Source organism: Aythya fuligula, chromosome 6, assembly GCF_009819795.1.
Source record: "Aythya fuligula isolate bAytFul2 chromosome 6, bAytFul2.pri, whole genome shotgun sequence".
Taxonomy (NCBI): Eukaryota; Metazoa; Chordata; class Aves; order Anseriformes; family Anatidae; genus Aythya; species Aythya fuligula.
Window position 1 is genome coordinate 192,851 of NC_045564.1, and position 25,892 is coordinate 218,742.

A 25,892-nucleotide genomic window follows, 5' to 3' on the forward strand; every position below is an offset into this window, starting at 1 on the left:
GTGCACCATCCTCATAAAAACAACAAACCACAGAAGTCCTTTCTCATACAGCAGAGCAAAGCAGCGACAATAATTCCACAGGAAATTCTGGCTACTAAGATTTTGATGACTAGACAAATTAATTGAAGAGTGCATCAAAATCTAGGAAGCGTGTCGCTTGTTTTCTGAAAGGCTTAACCTGCATAACCCCGGGGAGTGAGACTGTGTACTGAAAGAGGATTCATACATACAGTCCCTGATCTTTTGCTCTGCACTGGGTATTTCATATTTATGCCTTTTTGTCTCACCAGTATGACTGCTATCATATTGGTTAAATGAAGGAGTTTTGTTATTCTAAAAAGTGATATGTGTAAATTGATGTCTAATGTTTTCGTGTGTGTATATGAGAGGCATAAAGCATGTCTGTTTAGAAAATATCACAAATATGATATTCTGGCCTCTTTTCTTCTGACTATGTAACTATTCTGTACAAATAGCAGCTCTTTAGGTTACGTGGATACCTCAGTTTGTTCGACATCAAACCCCATGAACATTTTCCTTAGGTCAGATCATCCCATCTCTTAACAACTTGGAAAAAACATTGTTTGAGACAGTCTCAGAACAGTATCTACAAAATTCCTCTCTGAATACATGTTGTGTTTTAGTAGTTCTTGACTATGGTCTTAAAAACTTGATTAGTTATGGGAAGGGGAGAGACAGTTTGACATGTTTTTGTTGTTGTTATTTTGTATGTTCTCTAGCAGTTTTATGGATGCATTCTAGTTATCAACTTAGCATTGTAGACTCTTAAAATGACTGTTTTTTCTTGTGCTTACTGACTTGATAAAGGCCTTTTTTTGAAACCCAGAAGGCAGCTCAGGCAGAAGAATGGTTTGGCATTGTGTTGAATAAATGCATAATGGTTGGGTTTGAGATTAAAAAGTAGTTGCTAAGAAATTAATTCATATGTCTGTCAATAGACTGGTCATTAGAAGTTGCTACTAATCTTCAACCTTAATACCTTTCTAAACCTTACAAATGTGCTATTAAAAGTTCTATGGTGTGCATAGCTCAAGCCACAAGTCTGTCACATGCCTTTAATTAGTACCTGTGTACAAAATAATTCTCATACTGACAGCCCTAGAGAATAGTGTTCTCATTTCCCAGTACTGCTTACTTGTTCCCCTTGGGAACAATACTTACTACTTGTAGATCTCCTTAAAAGGAATACAAATTCATGTTGGTTCATTCATTTACTTGACATCAAGGAACGTCTTCACTGGCTGTGATGGTTGCATTGCATATCCCCTATGTTTGCTATTGTATTATCCCTGGTTAGAGAAGCCTAATGTTAGTTTATTACCCTTTTTGCCTTTTCACAGCTCCTGGAGCCTGTTTGCCACCAGCTCTTTGAACTATATCGCAGTTCTGAAGTTCGGCTAAAGAGGTTCACATTACAATTTTTGCCAGAGTTGATCTGGGTGTATCTGCGTCTTACTGCCAGCAGGGATAGGCAAAGTAATGGTTGCATTGAAGCATTGCTGCTTGGCATTTACAACTTGGTAAGTGAGGATGGATGCGGAAAGGTTTGATCTAAAGTTTTCCATCACTGACCAGTAGGAATAAAGCAAAATATTAAAAGAACATAATTAAAATTATAATATGTTTGCATGAAAACATACTTAATCTATGTTAAAAAAGCATAGTTTACTGAAAGTTTAGTAAAAACGTGTTTGCGAAGATATTATTTATTGTTTATAAATCCCTTTGGGACAAACATTTTGACTAAGAAGGATTATCTCATGGGCTTTCGCAGTGTTACATACTTGTAAGAACATGTAACAAAATGAAGTATTCCTCTTTAATGGTGAAACATACAGCTTTCTACAGACCTGACTGTCAAGCATATGTTCGGTCAACCTTCCTGTGTAGCTTCCCCCCACCACCACCCGAGCTTACTCTGAATTGGTCTTAAGTACAGTTTGAAGCTGAACCTACTGTGCATGTTTGCACTTAAATACATGCATGTCTACAGTTAAAGCAGATAGTTGTCTTGCGTGGAAATATGATTTTAAGAATTCGTAAAAGTAACTGTAGAAGATTAGGTTTGGCTGTTGGTTATAACAGTTGTTTTTTATATACTTACCTTATCCTGGAAATGTTTACCTGTATTATGAGATTGACAGATTTGGAAATACTGCTAAGATAGGCATTCTCTGATGGGAATTTCTTTTTTATCTAACTTGAAAGCATATTATACTGAAACGTTGCCCTTCTCTCTACTATTATAGTGAACCACTCCTTTTAACTGTACCCATGATGAGACTGAAATTCTTTAAAAAATAAATAAGTTCTTGCTATGTGTTTAGATCAGCTCAAACAACTGGAATGGAAAATCCAATTATTTTAGATTTATTCTGATAGGAAAAAAAAAAAGGAAATGGCTTATTAACTGTTGGTACTGTTTGCTGGATTGGATATTTGTCTTTGGCTTTAGTTTTCTCATAAAGGTCCCTTTGTAGTTCCTTTGAAACTCATGTTGGTGGTTAATGTTATTTAAGGACAGTAATTTCTTCCTTCTCTCCAAACTCAGAAAGAAGGAGGCCTCAAAATGAACAGTAGCTACCTTTAAGTTTTTTTTCTTTGGTTCAGTTGTTATTGCTTTGCACATTACTGATACTGAAGGAGTGAAGTTACTTTGTCAGTCTATGGAAAGTGAAAGACAATGATAAATCTTTTTCATTCTGCTAAATGCCGTCAGTTCTCTTCCTACTGTGACTCTTAAAGCCTACTCTGAGTGCTGTGCTACCTTGGACTAGGTTCTCGTGTAATCTTGAATGACTAGCTCATTGTTTGTAGTTTACAGTTCAAAATGAAAAGGCAGGGTTTTAGACTCCTTTTTGGTGCAACCTTATGTAATTGCTCTTAGAGTACTGGCTTTACAAATTGCTGGGTTTGCTTATATAGTAGCCTAGCAACTATAAAATCTGATCACTTTGATAGCCCTTTGAGAAAAAAATGTATATTTCTTACTGATAGAATGCCCAAAGAGGCTTTGCCAGTCCTCTTGATTTCACCTTTTCTCTGCAATGCATTTATTATGAAGTGCTGTCCGTTTTCAGAAAGTGACTCATCAGCTCTTATGCGTCTATATCGTTCAGGCTTAAAGTTTATCTTTGCTCCACTACACAATTCTATTATAAATAAATGTTATAATGTTAAGGTGGGCTAGAGAAGCTTTTAGTTCTTGCTTCTTGATGAACTCACAATGATGTAGGAGCCAATGATGTTTTTAACTGACGTCTGTGATAGAGGTTTTTCCCGTTTTTAAAATGTGTATAGATTTGCTGATACTCTGCAAAACAGAGATGTTAAAGTGTTAACATTCTTATTAGATCAGAGCAACTAACTTCCTACTTTTTAAATACCTTTCAAGAGTTCTATAAGTTTCCAAGTCCTGACTTAATTTTTTTTTCCTGTTGCTTATTTGTGTTTGTTTTTAAATGCAGGAAATTGCTGACAAAGATGGAAACAACAAAGTTTTATCTTTCACCATCCCTTCGTTATCTAAACCCTCCATATATCATGAGGTAAGAGAACTGCTATGGTAAATTAGACCTGGATCTATTAGAGCAATGAAAACTGCATCCATTTAATGCAACAGACCAGTGCAACAGTGCACCCTGTTGCACTGTGTTTTTGATGTCACTGTCTTGCAGCAATTATGTAATCCATTTCAATAATAGCAATAGTGAAGTAATGTAAATGTTGAAAAAAATTTTGCTGACAGTGCCCATTCTGAACAGAGGTTAATTGTGTTGTAGTTGCAGATGGGTTGCTTCTTAAGTGTTATGATAAGAGAAGTCTATTTCCTCATTAATACAATTTGAATTTGGAATCATGTTTTTCTTTCTCCACTGTTACTGTACAAGAGGTCTGTGCAATTAGGACAAACTTTAGATGGCTATGCAACAATCAAAATTGAAAACTACTCTCACCTGCTCTACTGCAGTTTATGATAACGAAATCAGATAATGTTTTTAGATTTACTGTATTCTGAAATAATTTTCTTTTTTTATAGATAACAAGACAAGTGTGTATTTTGGCTTGGGTGGTTAGAAATTGTAATGCTTTTGGAGAAATTTTACTTATGGTTTACGTATTTCCCCCCCCCTCCATCACCTACTTCTAGCCCTCTACAATTGGATCCATGGCTTTAACTGAAGGAGCTCTGTGTCAGCATGATCTCATCAGGGTAGTTTACAGTGATCTTCATCCTCAAAGAGAAACCTTCACAGCACAGAACCGGTAGGTATCAGATGCATTGTAACATTGGAGGTGCTCCGCTAAGCAGTCAACAAGTCCTTAAACATTAAGACTAAATAGGTTATATTTTGGTCCTTTCTCAACATGTAGTGCTTGGAAATAAAGCTAGAGAACAAGTTAGTAGTCTTGAGGTATATTTTTGTTTTTGCTTCCAACTTCATGTGTTCTTACTTTTAATTTAGATGTGAGTAACTTGTATGTCATTGCTGTGTCTGTCAGGAATATCTTTGGGTTTATTCCTGTCAATTCAAATGTTCCTGGAAGTGTTTTAAAAAAAAAAAAAAAAAAAAATGTCAGCTCTTGCTTGAGACTGGGACTGCTTTTTCCACAGGAAAATGGGAATGAAGTTGAGTGCACAAATAGAACTAGGGATAAGTGATAACAGAAGCCGGATTTCTTGTTTCTGCTGCTTGAGGACATGGAAGATTGGGAGTCTACTTACTCATCATTAGTCACTGGAGCCAGCATTTTTAGCCAGATCCCTTGCATGTTGAAGAGCAGACTGAGCTGTATGACTAGCTGTTTCAATGCCCTGCTGTTCTAGTGACTCTCAGCTTTACCTGTTTAAAGGTAGCTCTGGAAAAAATGATAAAATAATTTTTAAAGTGTTACAGATTTGTCCAGCTCTGTAGCTCTTTGTCCAAATTTTATGCCATGTTCTCTTTCCTCCATAATTCCTACATAGGCTAATGGTTTTCAATAATAACAATTTAAAGTGAACCTTTAATATCCCATTTCAAGTTAGTGAATTGTAATGGGAGAGGTTTTCAGGATTTGTGTGTTTACTCCTGACACGTTTTCCTGTGAGGCAATTTTGAGACTGAGTTTTGTTTCTTTTCAGGTTCGAGGTGCTGAGCTTTCTCATGCTGTGCTACAATTCTGCTATTGTCTATATGCCTGCCTCTTCTTACCAATCACTTTGTAGGATGGGTTCCAGGTGAGGCATTTGCCTTTGATGTAGTTTTGCAGGGTATATCTAGATTTCTAAATGCTATTCCAGCAAAAAAAAAAAAAAAAAAAAAAAAAAAAGAGTGAATTTACTTGTATTTAATAACCTAAAACCTGTAATTCTTAGTCAGTCCTGCTGCGACTTAATTGCAGATTTGATGCTATGCTTGGATATAAATAAAACATGTAGATTATCTTACTGTTGCATTGGGTTTCATTCCAGTTATGTAACTTCTGTTGCTGTTCTTTCAGGAAGAAAACGTGTTGTGTTTTTTTTTTTGTTCTTTGTTTAATTTTGCTCAGACTGATTTGTCTTTGTCTGAATGATAGGTAAATCTGATGCTTCTCAGTATGATCAGCTTTAAGATCGTGTGAGGAATGCATCTAGCTTCCTCTGCTTCCAAATATAAACCTCTCTTGTTTCTGAGAATGGTTCATATGAAGTGGTTAAACAATATCCTGGGCTTTAGTTTTTTGTTTTTTTTTTTTTTTTTTGGTTTGTTTGTTTGTTTTTCCTTTCTTTCCACAGTGGGAATGACATTCAGTTTTGTGGAGAATTCAGTACTGTGAATTCTCAAACTCTTATACATGTCCTTTACTTAATCTCCTGCTTGGATAGTCTTAGAAGCATCTGGTCGGCAAAGATCACTGCTTTATGCTCTGAAAAATCTCAAGTATTTCTGATACTCCTATCTGCCTGTTTTTATAAGCAATTTTGTCTAAAATGAGATAAATTCTCTTCCCTGCTATCTCCAGAGCGATCTCTTTAAACGTGTTTGATTTTTAGCTTGTTTGCTTCAGCACACTATTGTCATAAAAGAAAAACATTACTTGCAATTCAGTTGTATGGCAAAAAAGGATCAGGCTAGTTTCTGACGGTGTGTTTTCTCCAGTAATGCACACAAAGTTAATTAAGATGACAGTCTGTTTTCCTTCCTCTAATTTCTGATGGCAATGATTTAATTCTTGGTGTGCTTCCATCATCTTCAAGTTAAGACTGCTGAATTTGGCAAGTGTGTTCAATTTCCCTGCATTTCAAAATTAGATCTATTCTTTGAGTAGAGAGTAGAGGGAACATTTTATAGGCTAAGGATTTTTTTATTGTTTGGAACAGTGCAGCAGCAACAAGAGGTTGGATGCAACAAACCATTTCCAACAATGAGATTATTTTATGATGAATTGAGTAAAAGTTGCACGTTTTTGTCTTCTGTGTTATGTGGTCACAGTTGTGTAACATGCATGTTAAAGGAATCCATTTTCAACTTGAGTTATTGAGTTGCAGTTATTTTCCTTAATTTTCTAAATACAACTTCCAGAACTGTATTCATTTAGCTGAACTTATGCACATTGTTGCTCTTCTAAGCATGCATTATTGAAAATTTACTGTAAACTTCATTTTTAACTTGTATTCTGGTTATTACACGTAGAAGTTCTATAATAGTTTATAATGTAGTAATTGGATGCCTAAAGCAGGAGTCACTTTGTTCCACAAACAGCAGAGTGACCTGGAAATGGAAACTTCTGGGATCTTCCTTGTGTAGCTGTGAAGCTTCTGAAAGCTTTTGGGCAGGTCTGCAGTGCAACCTGCAGAACCATTGGGATACTTTGATTTATGCAGCTTGCCTCGGTGGAAAAAGTAGACCAACCATATCAAGCTGGTAGTTGCTTTTCATTGTGGCACTGTCTGCTTGTCACCTAGAAAGGAACTTGGGCCACAGTTTTTGTCACTGAGGCTGTGAAACATGCTTTAAATAATAAATTGCATGGGTTTTAGGTTAAAGATGATAACTGGGAAATCCTTTAGGTATTAGCTTTTATTCTTTACCAGATGCATTTGCTCATCTTTGTTTGAAGAATTAAAAAAACAAGTATAAGGTGTCATTTTCTGGAAAGAGAATTAACACATGAATACTTTCTTTGTGAGTGGTGGGATCCTCTCCCCTGAAACCTTTGGGATTTTTTGGTGGCTAATGGGCATTTTCATTCACTGTTTTTATCGGTGTCAGTTTGTATTCACAAAGTTCATGCAATCCCTTTTGCTAGCTTTAAAAGGGAACACTAATCTAGGCATTACTGGATCCTTGCACTGTGTAGAAGTTACATGTTCAGATGTCTGATGGAAAACAGGCAATCGAATGCTGTGTTTTAGCATGTCTGTTAATTTTGAGGTTTCATGCATGTTATTTCCTTTTATGAGCAAAATCCTAAATACATGTAGGTTAGAGAAACAGTAAATGTACATTAAATGTATTAGTAGCCATGTATTGTTTCCATGTTCCACATATAAGTTTCAGATATTAAAGTTTTGAATAAATTCATCTTTTTTTTAAACTGTAGAGTCAGTGCTATGTAGTATAAAAAGCATACACTTTGTCACAGGCCAGAAGACTTTTGTTTGTTTTTTGTTTTCCTTTTTTTTTTTTTTTTAGAAGGCAGCTGAAAATAACTCTGAATTATCTGTGTTACACAATATCTGTGTTAACTAAAGGTAAAAGGTGATTGCATGCTGTCGGTATACATTAGATGGGGGATGACCTGTCTCTCTTCTATACCACTGTTTCCTTTTAAGAAAATTAGTTTTGGTTATTGAGTTTCTGGGAAAGCCTCGTATTTAGTGGCTGGCAATAGAGAATGTCATGCCTCATTTTGGTTATGATTTGAAGAAAAGAGATGATGGCTATATGGGAATAATACTTTGGATTATCAGCAAGTCATTTCTTAAGACACTTTTAAAACTGTTTTACTGGTTGGAAGAGCAACATAAGTGTTCATAAGTGTTCTACATTGTGTACTTACATGTTGACAAGCAGATTTTAAAAATTAAAGGAAATCGCTTTGGTGTAAAGATGTTTGTAGTATTTCTGGGGTTAACATTTTGTTACAATGATATGTTTCTTCAGGCTGTGTGTAAGTGGATTTCCACGGCAGCATGAGAAACGCTGGAAAGAACACTATGGTAGAGTGGTGTTGGACCCTGACTTCATGGTGCAGCTGCTCACAGGTGTCTATTATGCCATGTAAGTAGACTTATTTTTTTTGTAAAAGAATAAATGGCTAGTTTTACATGGAGTAAAATAGCAGCATTTGTTTCTTTGTAATTGAAAGAAATTAATTAAACTTTTAGGACACAGGAATCTTAACTCTAATTATTATATTTCCCATTACTTGCTCAGTCAGTCAACTGATAATTTGCGAGTATCTCTGTAAACATTGGAGTAGGTGGTGAAACACCAGCAGTATGTGCTGAAGAGAATGAGGCTCCTAGCATCATCTTCTCCTAAGCTTCCACTACCTTCAGATAACCTTCTGTTCAAAAGCATAATGAGCTTGGCTGCCAGGGTAACTTGAAGTGCAGTCCGCTCAAATACCGGTAGCTTCTGAGGTAGCAAAGATCTGTTACTGATTAAAACTGAGTCCTGCTAGGTATTGTAAACCTTTATATATTGACCCGTTTTTTTTATTCTTTAAGTTTGTCCTGATTGTGGTATCAACATTTTTTCACTTGGAGGTGTCAGGGGGTATCCCTTTTTGTTATAGCAACAAGAGTAATACAAAACTCTGTCCACACTTCTGAAAGAAGTGGAGGGGCTGGGTGTGCATGCAGTTTTCCACATAAGAAGTGAAAAGCTGTATTTGGGCAGCAAAAAAAGACAAGCGAGTTCCAAAGACACAAAAGATAAATTTCTTTTTTACTTTTTAGATATAATGGTCAATGGGATCTTGGCCAGGAGGTATTGGAGGACATAATTTACAGAGCACAGCTTGAACTCTACTCACAGCCTCTGTTGGTAAGAAAAAAATCTAATGAAATTTATGGACTTGATTAAGAATATGGATGCATTTCTGAAGTGGACTCGTAATGAAAGCATTTGTTGCTGTTTACTGCATTCCCAAACACAAGTGGTTGTTAACAGCTGGTGTTTTTAACATAGCTATTTATACCATGCTTTATCTGCTAGGGTGTTGGGGTCTTTAATTAATGCAGAAAGATAGGATTTTCTAATGTTGTACAATTGGATCAAAATGTTTGTTGTTTTGGCACCAGCTACTAATGAGTGATTCAAAGAAGCTTAAATGAATGGTTGTATGTCATAGGATGTTGGTTGCAAAAAGGTATATTCTTTGCTTCTAGACCTTCAGAAGGGTTTAGAATGTTTTGTGGTTTAACTGATAACACAACAGAACAAACAGCAACAGAATAGAGCTGAAAGTGCAGAGGAGCTTTATCTCCAGAGTCAGTGTTGGATTTTGATTGATTAAAATCACACAAATCTAATCTTTACCTCCTTTAGAGGAGCATCGTTAAAATGGTTTTCTTATGATCAATTGTGGTTTTTACCCCCAGTTTTCACTAGAATTGTTGTCCCAGTCATAAAAGAAAAATGAAGCAGGGAAAAAGGTGAAACTAAGCTGGATGTAAGTTCATGTGGTTGGAGAGGATGAGGAGGGTGATAAAGGAAGCAGGAATGGAAGGTTTTTATTTTTTGTCAGATGTAGGAATGAGACTTAAAATAAGGAAGAATAGTAAAGGAAAGAAGTAGAACAGAATATTATCTCAGTTTGTCCAAATTGTGGCCAGAAGCCTTTGGTCCTCCTATAAACTACCAACAGTAGAATTTCAAGGCTTTTTTTTTTTTTTGTGTAGCTGAGAAAGGAGTGGATTGGGAAAAGTCTGTCTTTTTTTTTTTTTTTGTGACAATCTGACATGCCTCTCTCCAATAAATTAAGTAAAATTATGCTCTTGATTAATTAATATTGGCTGTAAAAGCTATCTACAGGCTTTCTGAGAGTTCTGCTTTTTAATGGCTGGTATCCATTGAATTATTATAATTGCTGGTTCCTTTTGGAAATGACTCATTGCTCCATCAGATGGAAAGTTTTAAATTAAATATTGAAACTACTGAATGAAGCCAGCCTATCAAAATACAACATTTTAAAAGTGTGTAGGAGGATCTGGAACCTAACTCAATTGATGATAGGACAATTTTCAATCCTGATTGTTCAGGACTTTTTAAAATCAGTTTGTCTTTTGAGATGACTTTTAATTGTAAAAGTCTTCTGGAATGTCTGTTCTTACAAAGATACTTTTGCCACTCCAAGCAGTTGTTTGGCAATGTCATGGTATCACCAATTTTTTCCACTTGCCCACTTGTCAGGTTTTCATGCATACATGTGCAGGCATATCTGTGTGTTTTTGCCTTGCCCTGATCACTGCCTTTGTTTCCCATCTTGTTTTACTGTGGTTTTTGAAAATCAGTGTTAAGAAATTACCATTTTATATTAAAAAGTGACCTGCATGTCTATGGCCTTATGCTATAATACCAAACCATTCGACATTTTCAAGTATTGAGTCCTTTCACTTAGTAGTAGTCTCCAGGAGATGTATATGATTTAGCTACATAAAATTTTGTATTTTAAACTATTGCGGTTACTAGTACCAAATAAAATATCATCTGTGTATCATCCCAGGTATGTTTAAAGATCAGTCTCTGCCTAGGATTGCCTAACAGCAGCAAATTGTTTGAAATCCGTTTAATATTTAGGCAATCCTCCATGGTAGGATTATTTTTAGACATCTGTACTCAGGCTATTCATGTAATTGTGAGAATACTGTCAGTCATTACAATGAGAAACATCACACTCCCTCTGTTTGAGTATGTCTGTTGGAGAAATATTTTTGACAATATAGTAAACCCATGTTCTTATTTAAATAGGTTTATATTGCCTGTGGAATAAAAATAAATCCTGAAATAGCAGCATCAGGAATCTGAAGTGTCTGTGATTATTGAAGCAGTTCCCAAGCCATTTTTTCACCATAACCCAGAAACTGCACTGGAAAAGGCAGGAATTAATGTGAGGGAAAAGCTTTTTTTGGTAGAAGAAAGGAATCCATTAACAAATACTGGATATTGGTTTCATAGTCACGAACACTGGGAGTTTCTACAGTTGGAAACTAATCTAAGTGATTCAGTATTATTGCTAAGGTAGGCTGCACTTTAGGAGTGAGTAGTGCAGTTCCAGTCAAATAACATCTTCCTCTGAACACAAAGCTTCTGCACTTGTTTCAAAAAGAAATCCTTTGCTTTGGCGCAGAGATGCACAGGTATTCTTAGCCTGGTCCATAGAGGTATGGATCAATAAGTCCCTGTTGTAACAGCACCTTTATCCAGTGGTTTTTTATTATGTACTTACTGCTTTTACTGCACATTCTTTTTGTCAGAGCTTATTTCTGGTGGGCAAGGGTGGCTATCTGGCATGAAGCCAGTTCTCTTTTGTCATTGCCAGTTGCAGATTTGGCTTGCTAAATCTGAATTCTGCTGTGGTTTGCTTTCCCACCTTTTAGTACAGAACTAGTGCCTGTTGTTGTTAGGGAGCCTAAAACATAATGAAAGCAATTTTTTTTCCCATCCTGAAGTATTGCAGATTTTATTTTTCATTTTTTTCCTGATGGAGAATGGCTGTTTCATCCAAACTGTCTGTTTGGATTGCTTTACTGTTGCATGAACTTTATTTCAATGTGATTCTCCTCAGTCCCCAGAAGTACGATTTGTGCTGTTAAAAAGGGCAAGCTCTTAAAAAGCTCCTCAAGTAAAAGTGTTGTGTCACTTACCTGGTTCTAATGCAGAATTCTACTGATTTTCAGATTTTAATGCTGAGAAAGGTACTTGCTCAAAAGAGGGTGAAATATTAGTAAAAGAGATGATTGGAAGATAAACCACTCTATTTGGTTGAACTTAATCTGTGTTGGGTCAGTACAGCAGAAATTAGTTTCCGAAGTCTTTTATGAGGTCAAGGATGGGTTGAAAGCAGTGAGGTTTGTACCACTGCAGGAGGACAACATGGAAAAAGGCCTGTGTGTGAATAAGAGAGCAATTGTGGTGAGGTTGAGAGAATTGACTAGCAAAGGACAAAACAGAGGTGGGCATGTAGAAGGCAGAATGACAAAGAGCATTTCTACACCGGTGCCAAGAATATTTAGGCTGGTTAGAAGTCAGGCAAGAAGTCAATGGAGAAAGTGTTTAATGAGGATTTACAGGATCACAGCAGAAGCTGGAGAAGATCAGGATATGACAGCTATTCCAGCTTCCCAGGAAGTGAGAAGTCTTTGATTAGTTAACATCCTGTCATCTCTGCTTTAATGTTTGAATGAGTTTTATTTCTTCATATGGTTGCTGGATGGTTTGCCTATTAGAACGTAGGGGAAAGTCACTTTTACTTTACTGTGGTACTGATAAACACTTGTAAATCAGAGCTTTTAAGGCATATGGTATGCATCAATTTATTTATTTATTTTTTTAATCAAGCATTATTTGAGGTCTTTACAAGACAAATCATACAAAGAAGGTTCTGCAAATAGAATCTGTTCCATTGGTTTAGTAGATCTCTCCTAACTTGTGTTTTTGCAAATGTTAATTAAAGATGACTTCATACACTAAATCTGCTTCCCTAATGTAGTCTTTGGGAAATGAAGGAATTTGTGGGATGTCCCTCGCATTTCTGAGGCCTCAGGGAATCTCAGAATATCAAGACAACATTGGAGTTTAAACATATCTTAATTTTTTCACTAGGTTGAGAGGAGCATTGGAAAATGTTGCTTACAGCGTAAGACTAGGAAATGCTTGATTGTAGTCATGTGCTAAACAGTTGTATCAACTCCAGCAGCTAGATACATGTTTTTATAAAAAAAAAAAAAAAAAAAAAAAAAAGCTTGATCATATTTGTGTTACAGAACAGGAATACAATATTTTTTTAAACTTTGTTTTCTGATGCAAGAGAAGAATATGATATGATGTTGCTTCTTGTAAACTGTAATTGGGAGAATAGACTACACAAATTATTGTGGCAGCTATTGGCAGGTAGGATTTTATAGAGATTAATCAGATACATTTTCCATGCTTGTTTTATTTTAAGTCTAGTTGTCTCTGACCTTATTTTACCTATTGTGTTCCCCCTTAGAGGGGGACTAAGGAGCATGTAGCGAGTGAAATATTTGTGAAATATAAGAGATCTATGAAGGAAGTTGACGTGTCTAATTTAAAATGTTCTAAAGTTCTTAATACTGGTTGGTTGTATGAAGTCAGTAAGATTGGAAAATCAAGGCGAGTTCACTTAGACATTTTTTCTGAAGTTTTAAAACATTTTGTGTGTAGCAGCTTTATTTTTGCTGAATACAGCATGTGCCACAGAGACCTAAATTGCTTTTCATGAGCTGCTACACGAGTTTACTTATAGAACAATTTACTTGTAAACTAGGGAACATTAATTGAAAGATGCTTTAATAATAGTAAATCTCTAATCCAACAAAGCATTTTACAGTAAATTTAAAGGTACAGTTAAAAATCAAAGCTAAAAGAGTTTTGTATCTCAAAGATGCAAAGCATCTGGTTTTATAATAAAAATTACATATATATTACAATATTATATGTACAATAATTAGATCTATATTTCAATATATAAAGTACACTAATAATATATTACTCTATTACAATACAATGTATTACTCTTACACTAAAAATTAGATCTATAAAGATCACTGTATTCTAATGATTTGATGCCCATTGCTTAGGTTGCAATTCTTTTAAAATCTTGCAAGAGTCTAATTCTTTTTTGAGATGGTAGGGAATAAGGGGGAAAATGGGACATGAAAGGAAACTGGTCCTGTGTCTCCAATATATGAGGCCATGTGCCAGTTGTATTGGCTTGGCTTGTGACCATTCTCGTCATGACACAAGTGGTATTTTTATTTTTCTTGTCATTTTGCAATCTTGTTTGGGTGGAGAACTTCTGGTGTAGGTTGTTACCTCTCTGAGTACAGGGGCAAACCTGGAACAAAGTAGATTACATAAAAAAAAAAAAAAAGAAAAAAAAGAAAATTCAACTGTATTTTTGGGAATAGGCTTGTGATGAGCTTCCCAACTTAGTTACCAACTGTGAATCTTGGGGATGGGGCTATCTGTCTGGATGGGATCTGGCATAATTGACAGTTCTTGGTTGTTTTCCTGTTCTGGATCCAGCAAAGATATCTAAAGCTGCCATTTATGCAGTCAAGGATGGTGGTAGTATAGCGTTTTATTTTCATCTTAGGTTGCAAATGCCATGAAGAACTCACTGCCCTTTGATGCTCCTGATGCGTCACAAGAAGGCCAGAAGGTACTGAAGGTAGAAGTTACTCCAACAGTGCCGAGGATTTCTCGGACTGCCATTACAACAGCTTCTATCCGTCGTCACCGCTGGAGGAGAGAAGGTGAGCTTTCTCTGCTGACAGCAAATATTGTAGCATACTGTATTCATCGTCACTGTTACCTGGCTTCTGAGTTTGAATGTTTGCAGAACAGTTGGTTGTGGTTGTTGTTTTTGTTTTGTTTTGAAAAGTGATACTCCATAACAGTGTATTTTAGTATTATAGTATTTCACATTTTCAGAGCACTGCATGAACATGAAGGTTTGGGATGTTTGTTTTGTTTTTGATCTGGTGATAACCCATGAGGTAGGTACTAAATAAATAAATGGAGAGGCTGGAAATAGTTAAGACTTTTTTTCTCTGTGTAACACAGCATAAAATTGTAGTGGCAGAGTTTGGTTTATAATTTGACTTCTTTCTTTGATCCACTCAAACTTAACTGCATGCCATCATAAATAGATGAGGAAATGAATGGTATTAGTCAGACCTTGACAAGGTTCCAGTTACCTACAACCACTAAAGGCAATGGGAGATGGAAGAGCTGAACACTGTAATCCTAGCATCATATGGCCCACCTTACAGAGGGGATATGTCATAAAGTAGCTTTGGATAGTTTAGAATTAACCTTATTTTTCTTCAGTGAATATTTAGATCATATAGAAGTGTGCTTGACTGTATGAAGAACAATAAATATGTAGTAATGCTTACTTTCATATGGTGAAATCTTCATTGTAGCTGTAGCAAAAAGCTTGCTTTGAATTCATTTTGTCAAACCTACAGAACTTTGTCTCTGCATGTATTGAACAGATTTTAAAAAGATGCATAAATGGCAGAAGGTAAAAAAAGTAATATAACCTAAAAATAAATTGAGGGTACAAGAGTCTAAAAAACAAGTATTACATCTTTCCTTTGATACTTTTTTTTTTTCCTATATCGTGTGCCAAAGGATTTAATGACTTCTGGTCTTCAACTGAATGGATGTTCAGGACAAGAAGCAGCTGTCTTCTGTTTTCAGGACTCTGGGTCGTGTTTGTCTTTACTGTAGTTGCCATTATATTCATTTTTCGAGTCTCCAGTCTACAGCATAGCCCACTTGTCCTTTTCTGTGGATGTTCTCACAAACTTAACTAAGCGTGGGTAGTGTTTCGTTGTTTGTTCCATGTCCGCATAAATCTTCTATTTTCCCTGCCTGGGTTGAAATGCCAAGAAAGGAATAGAAAAGCACTAAAATGTTATATGTTGAATCCCAGATGGCTTTGACTTCTCAAACGAGGCTGACTCAAGCATACCTGGCTCACCGATCCAACACGGCTCCACAGACCTAGGGATCAAACATGAGCAAGAGGGGGAGGTGCTGATGCGCAGGACCCCTGAGCATGGCTTCCTGGAGCCCACCTTGGCAGCAGCCACAACAGAGGGTAGGACAGAGATGAGGAGGCAGAAGTCAGTGAGGCAGTTGCTGGAGGAGGATCCTGGCTCCCTATCCCCAAGCAGAACTTCTTTCCATTCTAGTGTGTGTTTCCGCTATCCCAGGGTGTATTAGCTTCTCTTTGCAATACACGCATCCCCTATATACCTAACATCAGGTCAGGTACTACCTTTTGTTATCACGTGGGCTGGCCTGGGGCTTGCATCTGTGTGGTGAAAGACTGCTTGGCATGGCAAAAAAAAAATAAATAAAAATGACAGGGGCAATAGCCAAGAGCTTTGGGATTGCTTGGAAACTTTCTATTACTGAGCATGTTTAATATTCAGAAGGAAAAAATGCACCAGATAAACATGAATCTAGTCCTGAAAAGTAGACAGTGTAGAATATTGGTTGTATTGTGTTTGCAGCTGTATTTGGTTGGCTACAACTTAGTTCCAATAGTGTCTTGTTAGTCCATGTTTTTTTTTTAAATTTCCAAGAACAAAGACAAGCCTATCTAAGACATTCACAACTGGAGATATTTTTATTTGCCAGTCATTCTTTAACTGAAGATTCATATGCTTACTAGTTTACATGAATGACCTGGCTGCTCTAAAATCAATTATCAAATGAGAAAAATCTTGTGTTTTCAAGAATAAATCAGGTTGTCATGTTTCTGAATGCTTGGGAAACGGTATTTGCTTTTTTGCTCAGTTTTGCTGTCCACATAAATGCTGTAGAGCTTTGTATGCCTGCTCTGCAACCAGCAATAGCAGATAGAGTAGCTGGCAGATACTCACTTTGCTTAAGTTCATCTATTATGTTCTCATCTTTATTCCATGAGAACAAGCATTTGAGTGCTGAAATTTGGATCATGATTTCTCTTCAGAGATGAGAATTAATTTCTTATAAATCTAACTTAATGGAATTTCAAGTGTTTTCCTATTTTGTCTCCTTTTCCATCTGAACAGTCTATCAAACAGTTTTGGTATTTCCAACAATTATAGTCCATCAGTTGATCATAAACAAGATTTTATTTGTGGATTTGGATAGGAGCGAGCTACGTAGGCTTCAAATTTGTTCTTCTGGAGAACTTGGAGATTTAATGTAATGTTATCGGAGAATCCTTCCCCTTAATCAGAGGCGTTATCAAACAATAATTAAGACATCATACTTTAGTAGAAGATAGTTGCATAAAAATGTTCAGCATAGATTTATAATCTGTTCCGTGGTGCATAGTGAGTTTGAGCATGCTCAGTAAATAAGTAGTCTTCTAACTTCACTGGTTCAGTTGGTCTTAGTTCATTTTACTAAACTTTGCATGTGCATGACCTGAAGGATATGGAGAACTCCTCAGCTGCAGAGAACCTTCTGGAAAATGCAAAGTAGGAAAGAAGTTGATGTGGCCTTCTAGTCTTAATTTGTTTCAACACCTATATCAATTGAGATGTTACTGGAGAAGTCATAACTCCACATGCTTTATTTCTGTTGAAATTGGTTGAATATACTTTACTTCTTTAAATGTTGGCAGTATACATGTATAACTATGTGCTTGGGCAAATTGAATTCTGCCAGTTGACAGCATGTGGGAAAAGGCCCAGGAATGGAGTTTGGATTGGTTATCAGTATCATGTATAAATAGAGTGGTCTGTTGTTTTATTGGTGCTGACTTCACCAAGTTTTGGTTAGAAAATTTCCTCTCATAAATATAATTTTGATATAAAACAATATAATGAGAATGCTGATCATTTTCATTGACTCTTCAAACTTCAGATATGGAAAGGATAAATAGAATAAAGGTTACTTTAAAAACTGTAATAAAATCCTTTTCAGATCAGTGTTTTGACCCAATAAATACAAGAAGGCAGAAGATTTCAAGAATGACTGAGTAATACCTTACCAAGGTATTCTGCTTTTGGGTGGTGGCAGCTAACCAGTGTGCACTATTTTGAGACAGTGAAGAATGCTGTATATATGTCTACAGGGTTAATTATGTACTGGCATTAATTATGTATTCTTTGGAGAGAGATTTATTTTGAAAGAAGAGTGAGAATCCAGAAGACACGCTGTAGTGCAATCAATGGGATTCCTGTTAGGTTGCACTGTCTCTTTCTCTTCTGGACTTACAGTAGAGAGTACTTGGGAGGACTAGGCTTTTAGGTTCTTTTTGTTAAATCATCTTATTGGTCTACTGGAAACAAACCAATAAACTTCTATGACTTCATCCTGTTTTACCCCCAAACAGAGTATGCAAAGATTGAAATATTTTTGTTTCTGAGGGTAGTTTTTTAGAAGAAAAAGAACATGTACTGCAAAAAGAGTGTTTGCTGAATTATTTCAGTCATACTGAGAACTTCTGTAGCTACATGGATTTGACTAGACAGAAATTCTCTTGCATGTTGTCTTCTCTATCTTCTTCATTTTTGAGCACTGCTGAGCTGCTTGGGCATTTATATAGTTGCAGCATCCAAAAGCTTGCAACAACCCCTCTCAGTCTTATTTTTTAAAATCTGTGGATGAAATGCCACTTCTTCTGTGTGACTCCTTTGCTTCAGTGTCCCTGACCAGTAATATTTTAGCATTTTGTTACTCAAAAATGTTTTGACATGAACTGTGAGGAAGCACTGAAGAAGCAGTGTTCTTGCAATAACGAAAAGCTTAGCAGTATTGTTGAAGAGATTATCTTGCAAGTTACACATCTTTTGCTGGAATAGAATGGATTGAGAGGGGACTTCAGCTGCTGCTATTGCTGCTTGTAACCAAACATGCTTTCATCCAGCTTTGCATGATTATGAAGAAACACAAATGTTGGTTTATTGAAAAAGTGCTCTTGCTTTTAGTGTGTTACAGTTACCTTGTACTTTTATTAGCATCTTTGATTATGCGTGGGAAGGTTGGGGGGAATGGAGATGTGATGGGTTCTGACTAAAATATCTTGCTGTCTAATGTAAGAAAATACATGTATGTCTCAAGGAGAAGATGATGATCTAGCTTGACCAAACAGAGCAGAGTAAAAGTATATGCATTTTAAATATGGATGCAGAAGGTTAAAGCAAGTAAAGTGTTCTTCACTTTAATAATGGCTGTTAAAGCCTAAGAATATGTTTTGTTTTGTTTTGTTTTTTTTCTAAGGTGAAAGGCTTTGCTGAGGAAGGAAGACAGTAGTAACACGAACCTTCTTAAAGGCTGAGTCAAGTAGAACTGTATAATACTGCAGAATAATCTCACATTGCATTGGTGTGAGAGAGGCCTGAGCATGATCTGATTTGGAAAAGGCTAAACATTGTAAACTGATACACAATAATGGTAATTCCAAGGCAAAGCTTCCTAAAAAGAAAAGTAGTTTTAAAACCAAAAGAATAATAAAACCTTTGTTTCTTGTTTGTTGTGGTTTATTTTTGCTTTACACTTGAGAAATGTGAGGTTGGATCAGCCCATATTCCTTCTGCACAGAGGAAGAAACACTGAAGGCTTTGTGTCTGTTCTGTTTGCAATAATGTAAAATGCTCTGTAGCGCTCTGCTAGCAATCTGTGTGAATGGACCAGGTTCTACTCAAATGTTAGAATCTGTGAGATCCTTGCCACTACTTTAACCCCATAAAACAAGAAACAAAGTATCAAACCCAAGCTCCATTTTCAGTTTTGAAACTTAAATGCTGCTCAGTTTTCTACTGAAACAATACCTCCTGTTTTGAGTATTTGGAGCTTAGAAAAAGGACCGGAATTAAGATTTAAAAAACAAACAAACAAACAACAACAAAGTCTTCATTTACAGCCCAAATTAATAATTAATCAAATTATCAGACTGAAAACAAGGGTTTAAGACAGAAGCTTGTCAGTCTTTTTTCTTTAAAATCCCATTCTAAAGCATAAAGCCTCTTTTACAACTTGAAGTGTTTCAAAGGTTAAATTTCTATTAATACAAGATTTTTTTTCCTCTTAAAAATCTTGATCTGAGATTAAAGCAAATGTGATAGAAGGACCTGGATAGGATTGCTGGAAGTGCAGAGATTATTGAGCTCTGGGAGAGAGAGAACTAGGAATTAGGTTACTCTCCAATAGAAAGTATGGTTACATTGTTTCAAGTGCCAACTATACACAACAGAAGCCTTCTGTCTCTGTTGGAGCTTTGTTGCAGGCCTAGGAATTAACCTAATTCTGAAGCCTACTCAGCACAAACCAGAAGATTTCCTGGACATGCTTGGATCTTGCCTAAAACTAAGATAAAAATAGTCTGAAAGGCTTTATATATGTATATGTATATATACATATAACTTTCTTTTTTAAAACAAACAAACAAATGTGTTGGCACTAGTACCTGCAGATAGAACTAAAATTAGCCAAATGGGGCCTAATTCTTCTTCTGTGTTTATAGATATACTTTTGGAGATATTCTTGACTGATGAAAATGATGTAGAGGAAAGGCAAATGAAGCTCCAGAAGTACTTATTTTATCATCAGATTCTCTTATTCTGCTATATGACAGGAAGATTACATACTGAGAATCAGGATTTTTTAAGGAAGTGGAAACCAGGTGGATCAGCAAATGACGTTTGTTTTGACATTGTGTGCATCTCTGCATTCATGTAACCTGAATGCTTACTATGTGTTCTGATTGGTTTGGGGTTTTTTGGTTGTTCCCTTTTTATTAATAGATGCTGAAGGTGTAAATGGAAGAGAGGAATCTGTGAACCTTAACGATGCTGATGAAGGATTTTCATCGGGAGCTTCCCTCAGCAGCCAGCCGGTTGGGACCAAACCTCAATCATCTGTATCCCAGAAGGGCAGCTTAAGGAAAACAGCAAGTGGACGTTCTGCTAAGGATAAAGAAACCTGTTCTGCAGCAAAATCTAATGAGAGCCCTCGAGATTCAGTAGCTCGGAAGCAGTACATACACCAATCCACTGACCTTGGTGCAGATATAATTGAGATGACACCTACTAAGAAACACCTCAGCCTGCCTGCTGGGCAGGTGGTGCCAAAAGCCAACAGTTTGAGCCTGATCAGGACCGCCAGTGCTTCCTCCAGTAAATCATTTGACTACGTCAATGGCAGTCAAATAGGCTCCAGTGTTGGAGTTGGTACAGAAGGTGTTACCAATCTAGCCGCTGGCAACACCAATCGGTTTTCAACTATCAGCCTACAGGAGGACCGACTAGGCCAAGCTGGGGAAGGTAAAGATCTTCTCCCGCCAGGAGCTCCCTTAACCAAGCAGTCTCGATCTCCAAGTTTCAATATGCAGCTGATATCCCAGGTGTAACTTTATCTCCCTTCATTAGGACTCCCTCTTTCCCCTAAATCCCCAGGCAAGTTCATCCTTAGGCAAAACAAGAACCATCATCCTGCAGTGTGAAAATACTGACTGTTGTGATCTTGTTTGATTTGGTCTAGCTATCATACTGTATTACTGAAACAGCAATAATTCTTCCCTCACCTTTATTTCCCCCCCCTTGTAAAGATGGTTGTGAAGCAGTATATAATGTACTGTATGCCTATTTCCATGCCTTCCTTTCTCCTTGGGTGACGTGCAATCCATCGTAGGCTGATCAGTCCCATTTCAACACTGTGAGACTGGAGATGCCGGCGGAAATGGTGAATGTGATCCCTATGAGATGATGCTTTGGCTCTGTTAAGAAATAGAAACGGGTTTGTTTTCTTGGTCTACAGTACTGCAAAGACTACTGGATCATGACTTTTCTTTCTCAGAACCAGGAGTGCCTCAGAGATTCTGATGTGACTTTGGACCTCTCTGAGTTTGTGCAATCAATTCTGGGGAGGGGATCATCATTGCTGCTCCTGGCTGCCTACAGCACTTTTTCATTAAAATGAGGGTAGATTTTTCTTGCCTGCCCCCAGTCTCTCATCCCAGAAGCTTTTGATGTTCAGCAACTGAGACATGCGTATTAACAAGTTGTTTTCCCTCAGAGAGAGGATTGTAAGTAGATAATGTAGGTTACAATGCACTTCTAATGGCGTTGTAGCCATATGTAATGTTATGTCTTCCCTTCCAGGACACAGGGTCATTCTGTATGTAGACTAAAATCTAGACAAGACCATGCTGTTAAAGCAATTTGGTTTGTAAATGGGAGGGAGACACTACTTTCCCAGGAGCTAATGGCTGGCTTTGCTCCATTTTTGTTATTGGTGTTCTTGTTATTGTTGTTTTTCTTGTGAGGTGGTGATCACTGAGATGAAAGGTGTATTCGGGTAAAGAGTATTTCTCAGGCTGCTTTCTATGGTGTCATGGATGTTAGACATCCCCAGCTCACTCAGCTACTTTCTCAGTGTCCCCAAATTCAATCATGGAGTCACTTTAAGAATCTTGCAGTCCAGACAGACCATCTTCTTAAGGGGCTGTCTCAGGGATAGAGACAATAGTTTGCTAGAAATACTGAAGCTTTAATGTGAAATGCTTTTCTAAAAACACCGTTTGCACAAAGGGGTACTGATAGTCCTTTTTTCCAGAAGGATCACACTTCATTGCCTTGATATATCTAATCTGTTAGTTTTTTTAATTGTTATTTTAGTGGATAGGCCCCTTCTCTAGAAAATGCAAAACTCATGCCATTGAGCCAAGCCTTGAATGTATATGACTGGTGTACAGTGGGCACTGGCTGGTACTTATGCTACAGAACACTGTTTGGAAGCACATTTCTGATTACATAGGAAAATGTTTGTCATCCTCTCCCTCTCTAGATTGCTAGAGAGCAAAGGGGAAAGTTCATCCTGTATTCTTAAGTAATGTATGGTATCCTGGAAGTTTACAAATTTAAACGTACAGGAAAGAGTTATGATCTTCACATGGGCACTTTGGTTTCACTGTCACTGTGAAGAATAAATATAAGCTGTTAAAAATAGCAGGTTATCTTTGAATGACAGATAGACAGAAATTCAGGACAATAACATGGTGTAACGTTGCTGGTATTTTTTTCTTTTTTGCCTTTGAGCCTCTTTCAGATGGAACTTTTTTTTTTTTTTTCAATTTTACATTAAAATTAATTTAAATATTTGACATGTTTTTGTGCTTTGACAAGTCACTTTGGCAGTCTAGTCTTAAGAACTCCACATTCATAAAGAAGTAAATTAAATGGCAGCTGGACTAATGCAGAAATTTAGTTAGAATAAATAGAATCATCAGAAAGAAAGCCTTACTATTTCAAAATTGAACTTAATCTTTAAAGGCCACAAGAGATAGAACTAAGGTAAAGGTGAGATTAAATTATGAGGAATTTTCTGTAAGAATGTCAAAAGCTATGCATGATTTGACTCTGCTTAATTTATTTTGTCAAGTTTTGCTGGTGGAGACAATTGGCAGGTCATGGTAGTGCAGAAATTCACTTGCTAGTTTGTTTCCTGAAAGTGTAAATTTGTTTTGTAGAGACCATCACGCTAAGTTTATAAGGACCAAATGATTAGCGTAAATCTTTGGGAAATAAAAGGTTAGGATTATCAGCTGTTTTCTGAAGAATTACTACACTTTATTATGCCTCTGCCTTTAAAAAATGGGATTGCTCATTAGCAAGGTTCTCTAGTTTCTCATTTTACTGTTATAAACATTCCCAAAGACATTTTAGGACACTTAAATCGAGTCAAATTTCACAAAACAATTTTTTATACCCTTATGGGTGGGGTCCAACAAAATTAAACTATTTCAGGAAAGAGAGACACCCCACTGACTCCAGATGGGGAAGTCAAATGTACATACGTTTGTAGTTAAATCTTTAGTCAAATTATAATTTAAAATATTTTTGCAGTTCTTGTTTTGATGATGTGCCTTTTGTTACAGTTAAATGCATTGTATTTTGTTCCTGTGTATATGTATTCCTACCTGCACAAAGCTTTAAAAAGAGTTCAAATTTATTCCTATTAAAAACTATATATAGTTTTTGCTATGTGCAACATCCATAGCTAATCAAAATTACCATTTGAGTGCAGTGTTTCATTTGTGGGAGCTTTTGTCGTTCTTCAGACATGTGCTGGTCAACATCTGTCTTACAAAATGAGTCATCACTTACATCTACAAAACAGGTGAAATAACAGGCTTTTCCAGTGCTGTTTATCACATTTATCTTTATCGTTTCTACACGGCTCAAACCATACCAAGTGTGTCAAGATTGTAATGAAACTTCTATACAGTGATGCCCAGTACACTTGAAAGTATTCTGGAAGTAATAGAAATGTCTAGGCTGAGAGAATAATGTGTTCTTTATGATAATGTGTTAAATATTAAACAAAGTACAAAACATATTCAAATGTTCTGATACCTGTGACAAATATCTGGACTTAAACATCTTTATCCTGAATTCACTCAGCTGTGTCTTGTTTTAGAACATTTGGTACTCAATGTGAGACACTAGATTTACATTTCTGCATCATTTCATCGCAGCTGCAGCATTATACAAAAAGGTCAAAAAGCAGAACACTACTTTTTTCCTCTGTGCATGTGCACATACTTCTAATTCTTAAGTGAGGAAGTCTGAGGGTTATATGTAGATGTATATACATGTGTTAGTAACTAATTATCCCTTGATAAAGTTTTTACCATATTATGCTGCCATTTTGCCACTCATTTTTCTTGGGCTTAATAAGAAAATATAAAATGTTGGGATTGCGCACTCAACCCCATTGATTAGCCTTTTCAGGACTTTATTTTGAGCTGCTTTTGGTTGAATGTTGAGCCTCTTTTTGTTTTCATCCTGCAGGCAGCAAAACGGTGAGGGAAAAAGGCCTATAACAATGAATGTTGCAAGATGAAGTTTTAAATGGCTTTCTTATTCTTTTGATTTGGAGACTTTTTATGTCACTGTCTGTTTTAAGTGCAAATTTCTTTGAACACCCTTTCTGATGTGAATTTGAGAAAAATTTTAACAGCCTGCTTCATTCTGTAATGCTGAACGTTGTTGCAGCCAGTAAGCATTAGATGTAGTACTTGTAGCTTGCAAGTGTGTTGGTCTCAATTACTTAAATCTAAAATTTCCAACGTACTCCTGCTAGCTTTAACATAATTAAATTCATGTTTTGACAGCAAAAGAGTGAGGGGGAAAAAAAATGTTTTCTGACAATGTATTTATTTGCACTACTTATGAATACTGGAGTTTACAGGGACTGTTTTTTTTCTCACCATGTGAGGTTTACTTGTGTGTGAGTAGGTACATACATTTGTCACGTATTGACAATCAATTGCCTCAACTGTGTCTATATTGTATGTAAATATGAACATATTTTTCAAGATTAAGGGGGAAACCTGCACCTTAATGGTGGTAAAGCTGCTCAGTAGTAAGGTGGCCCCAACTCTTGCCCCTTTCTGTCTCCAGATAGTATGTGGTTTGTTTTACTTCTTTAATGAACATTATTAGTGTTCCTGGAAAACTATAGCTCCAGGGAGCTTTTCCTCAACATTTAATGTATAACATATTCAGAAATTAGTTTTGGAGTAGACTATTTTATGCCATGACTGTATTTTAACCGAAGAGTTTAAACTTTTGCTATTTTATCATGAACTAATAACCATCTCTTTAAGTGTTTGGGTGTTTTATTTGTGCTCACAAAGCAGAAATTTTTGTTTGGCTTGGTTTACAAATTTAAATTAACTTGAAGAGCAAGTAGGAACCAAGTATAACTTCTTGAATAGAATTCTAAAAATCAAGCACTACAAACTTGATACTATACTCATAATCGTGGAGGAGGTGTGGCAAACCATAATTGAATGTGCTTGAATAGAACGGGTGTGCTGCATAGTGAACCAAAAGATGTTTCTGATGTTTGTAAATCTGATAGTCTCATCCTTAAATTCTGCAATTCTGTCATTGCCAAAAATATTGCTACCTTGGCATGCTTAATGTAGCACTTAAAACCATTAGCTACATCTCATTGTAACATCATTGGAATAGTTTGTGTTGGAATGGTAAACATGGCTTTTTTTTTAATGTCTTGTTTAGGATGACAAAGTTACAAAACTTTATTCCTTTCCAAGCATCCTAAGCAGAGGGCTGATCTGAATGAACTTGTGTTTTGTTCTTGTTTGATATCAAAATGTTCAACATTTTATAT

At 36.4% G+C, this 25,892-nt stretch overlaps 1 protein-coding gene across 3 annotated transcripts in view; it reads left to right on the top strand.

Annotated features, from left to right (window-relative positions):
- Nucleotides 1-25,892, top strand: part of FAM126B (family with sequence similarity 126 member B) — a 56,790-nt gene extending 30,898 nt beyond the window's left edge. For 2 of the 3 annotated variants that reach the window (XM_032189836.1, XM_032189837.1), the window contains exons 6-14: nucleotides 1,362-1,541; nucleotides 3,489-3,569; nucleotides 4,172-4,287; nucleotides 5,147-5,242; nucleotides 8,154-8,270; nucleotides 8,954-9,041; nucleotides 14,338-14,497; nucleotides 15,685-15,852; nucleotides 20,498-25,892. In XM_032189836.1, the coding sequence (XP_032045727.1) occupies nucleotides 1,362-1,541; nucleotides 3,489-3,569; nucleotides 4,172-4,287; nucleotides 5,147-5,242; nucleotides 8,154-8,270; nucleotides 8,954-9,041; nucleotides 14,338-14,497; nucleotides 15,685-15,852; nucleotides 20,498-21,102 (1,611 nt within the window). In that variant the 3' untranslated portion in view covers nucleotides 21,103-25,892. The remainder of the gene's footprint in view (nucleotides 1-1,361; nucleotides 1,542-3,488; nucleotides 3,570-4,171; nucleotides 4,288-5,146; nucleotides 5,243-8,153; nucleotides 8,271-8,953; nucleotides 9,042-14,337; nucleotides 14,498-15,684; nucleotides 15,853-20,497) is intronic. The other variant, XM_032189839.1, reaches the window with a different exon arrangement.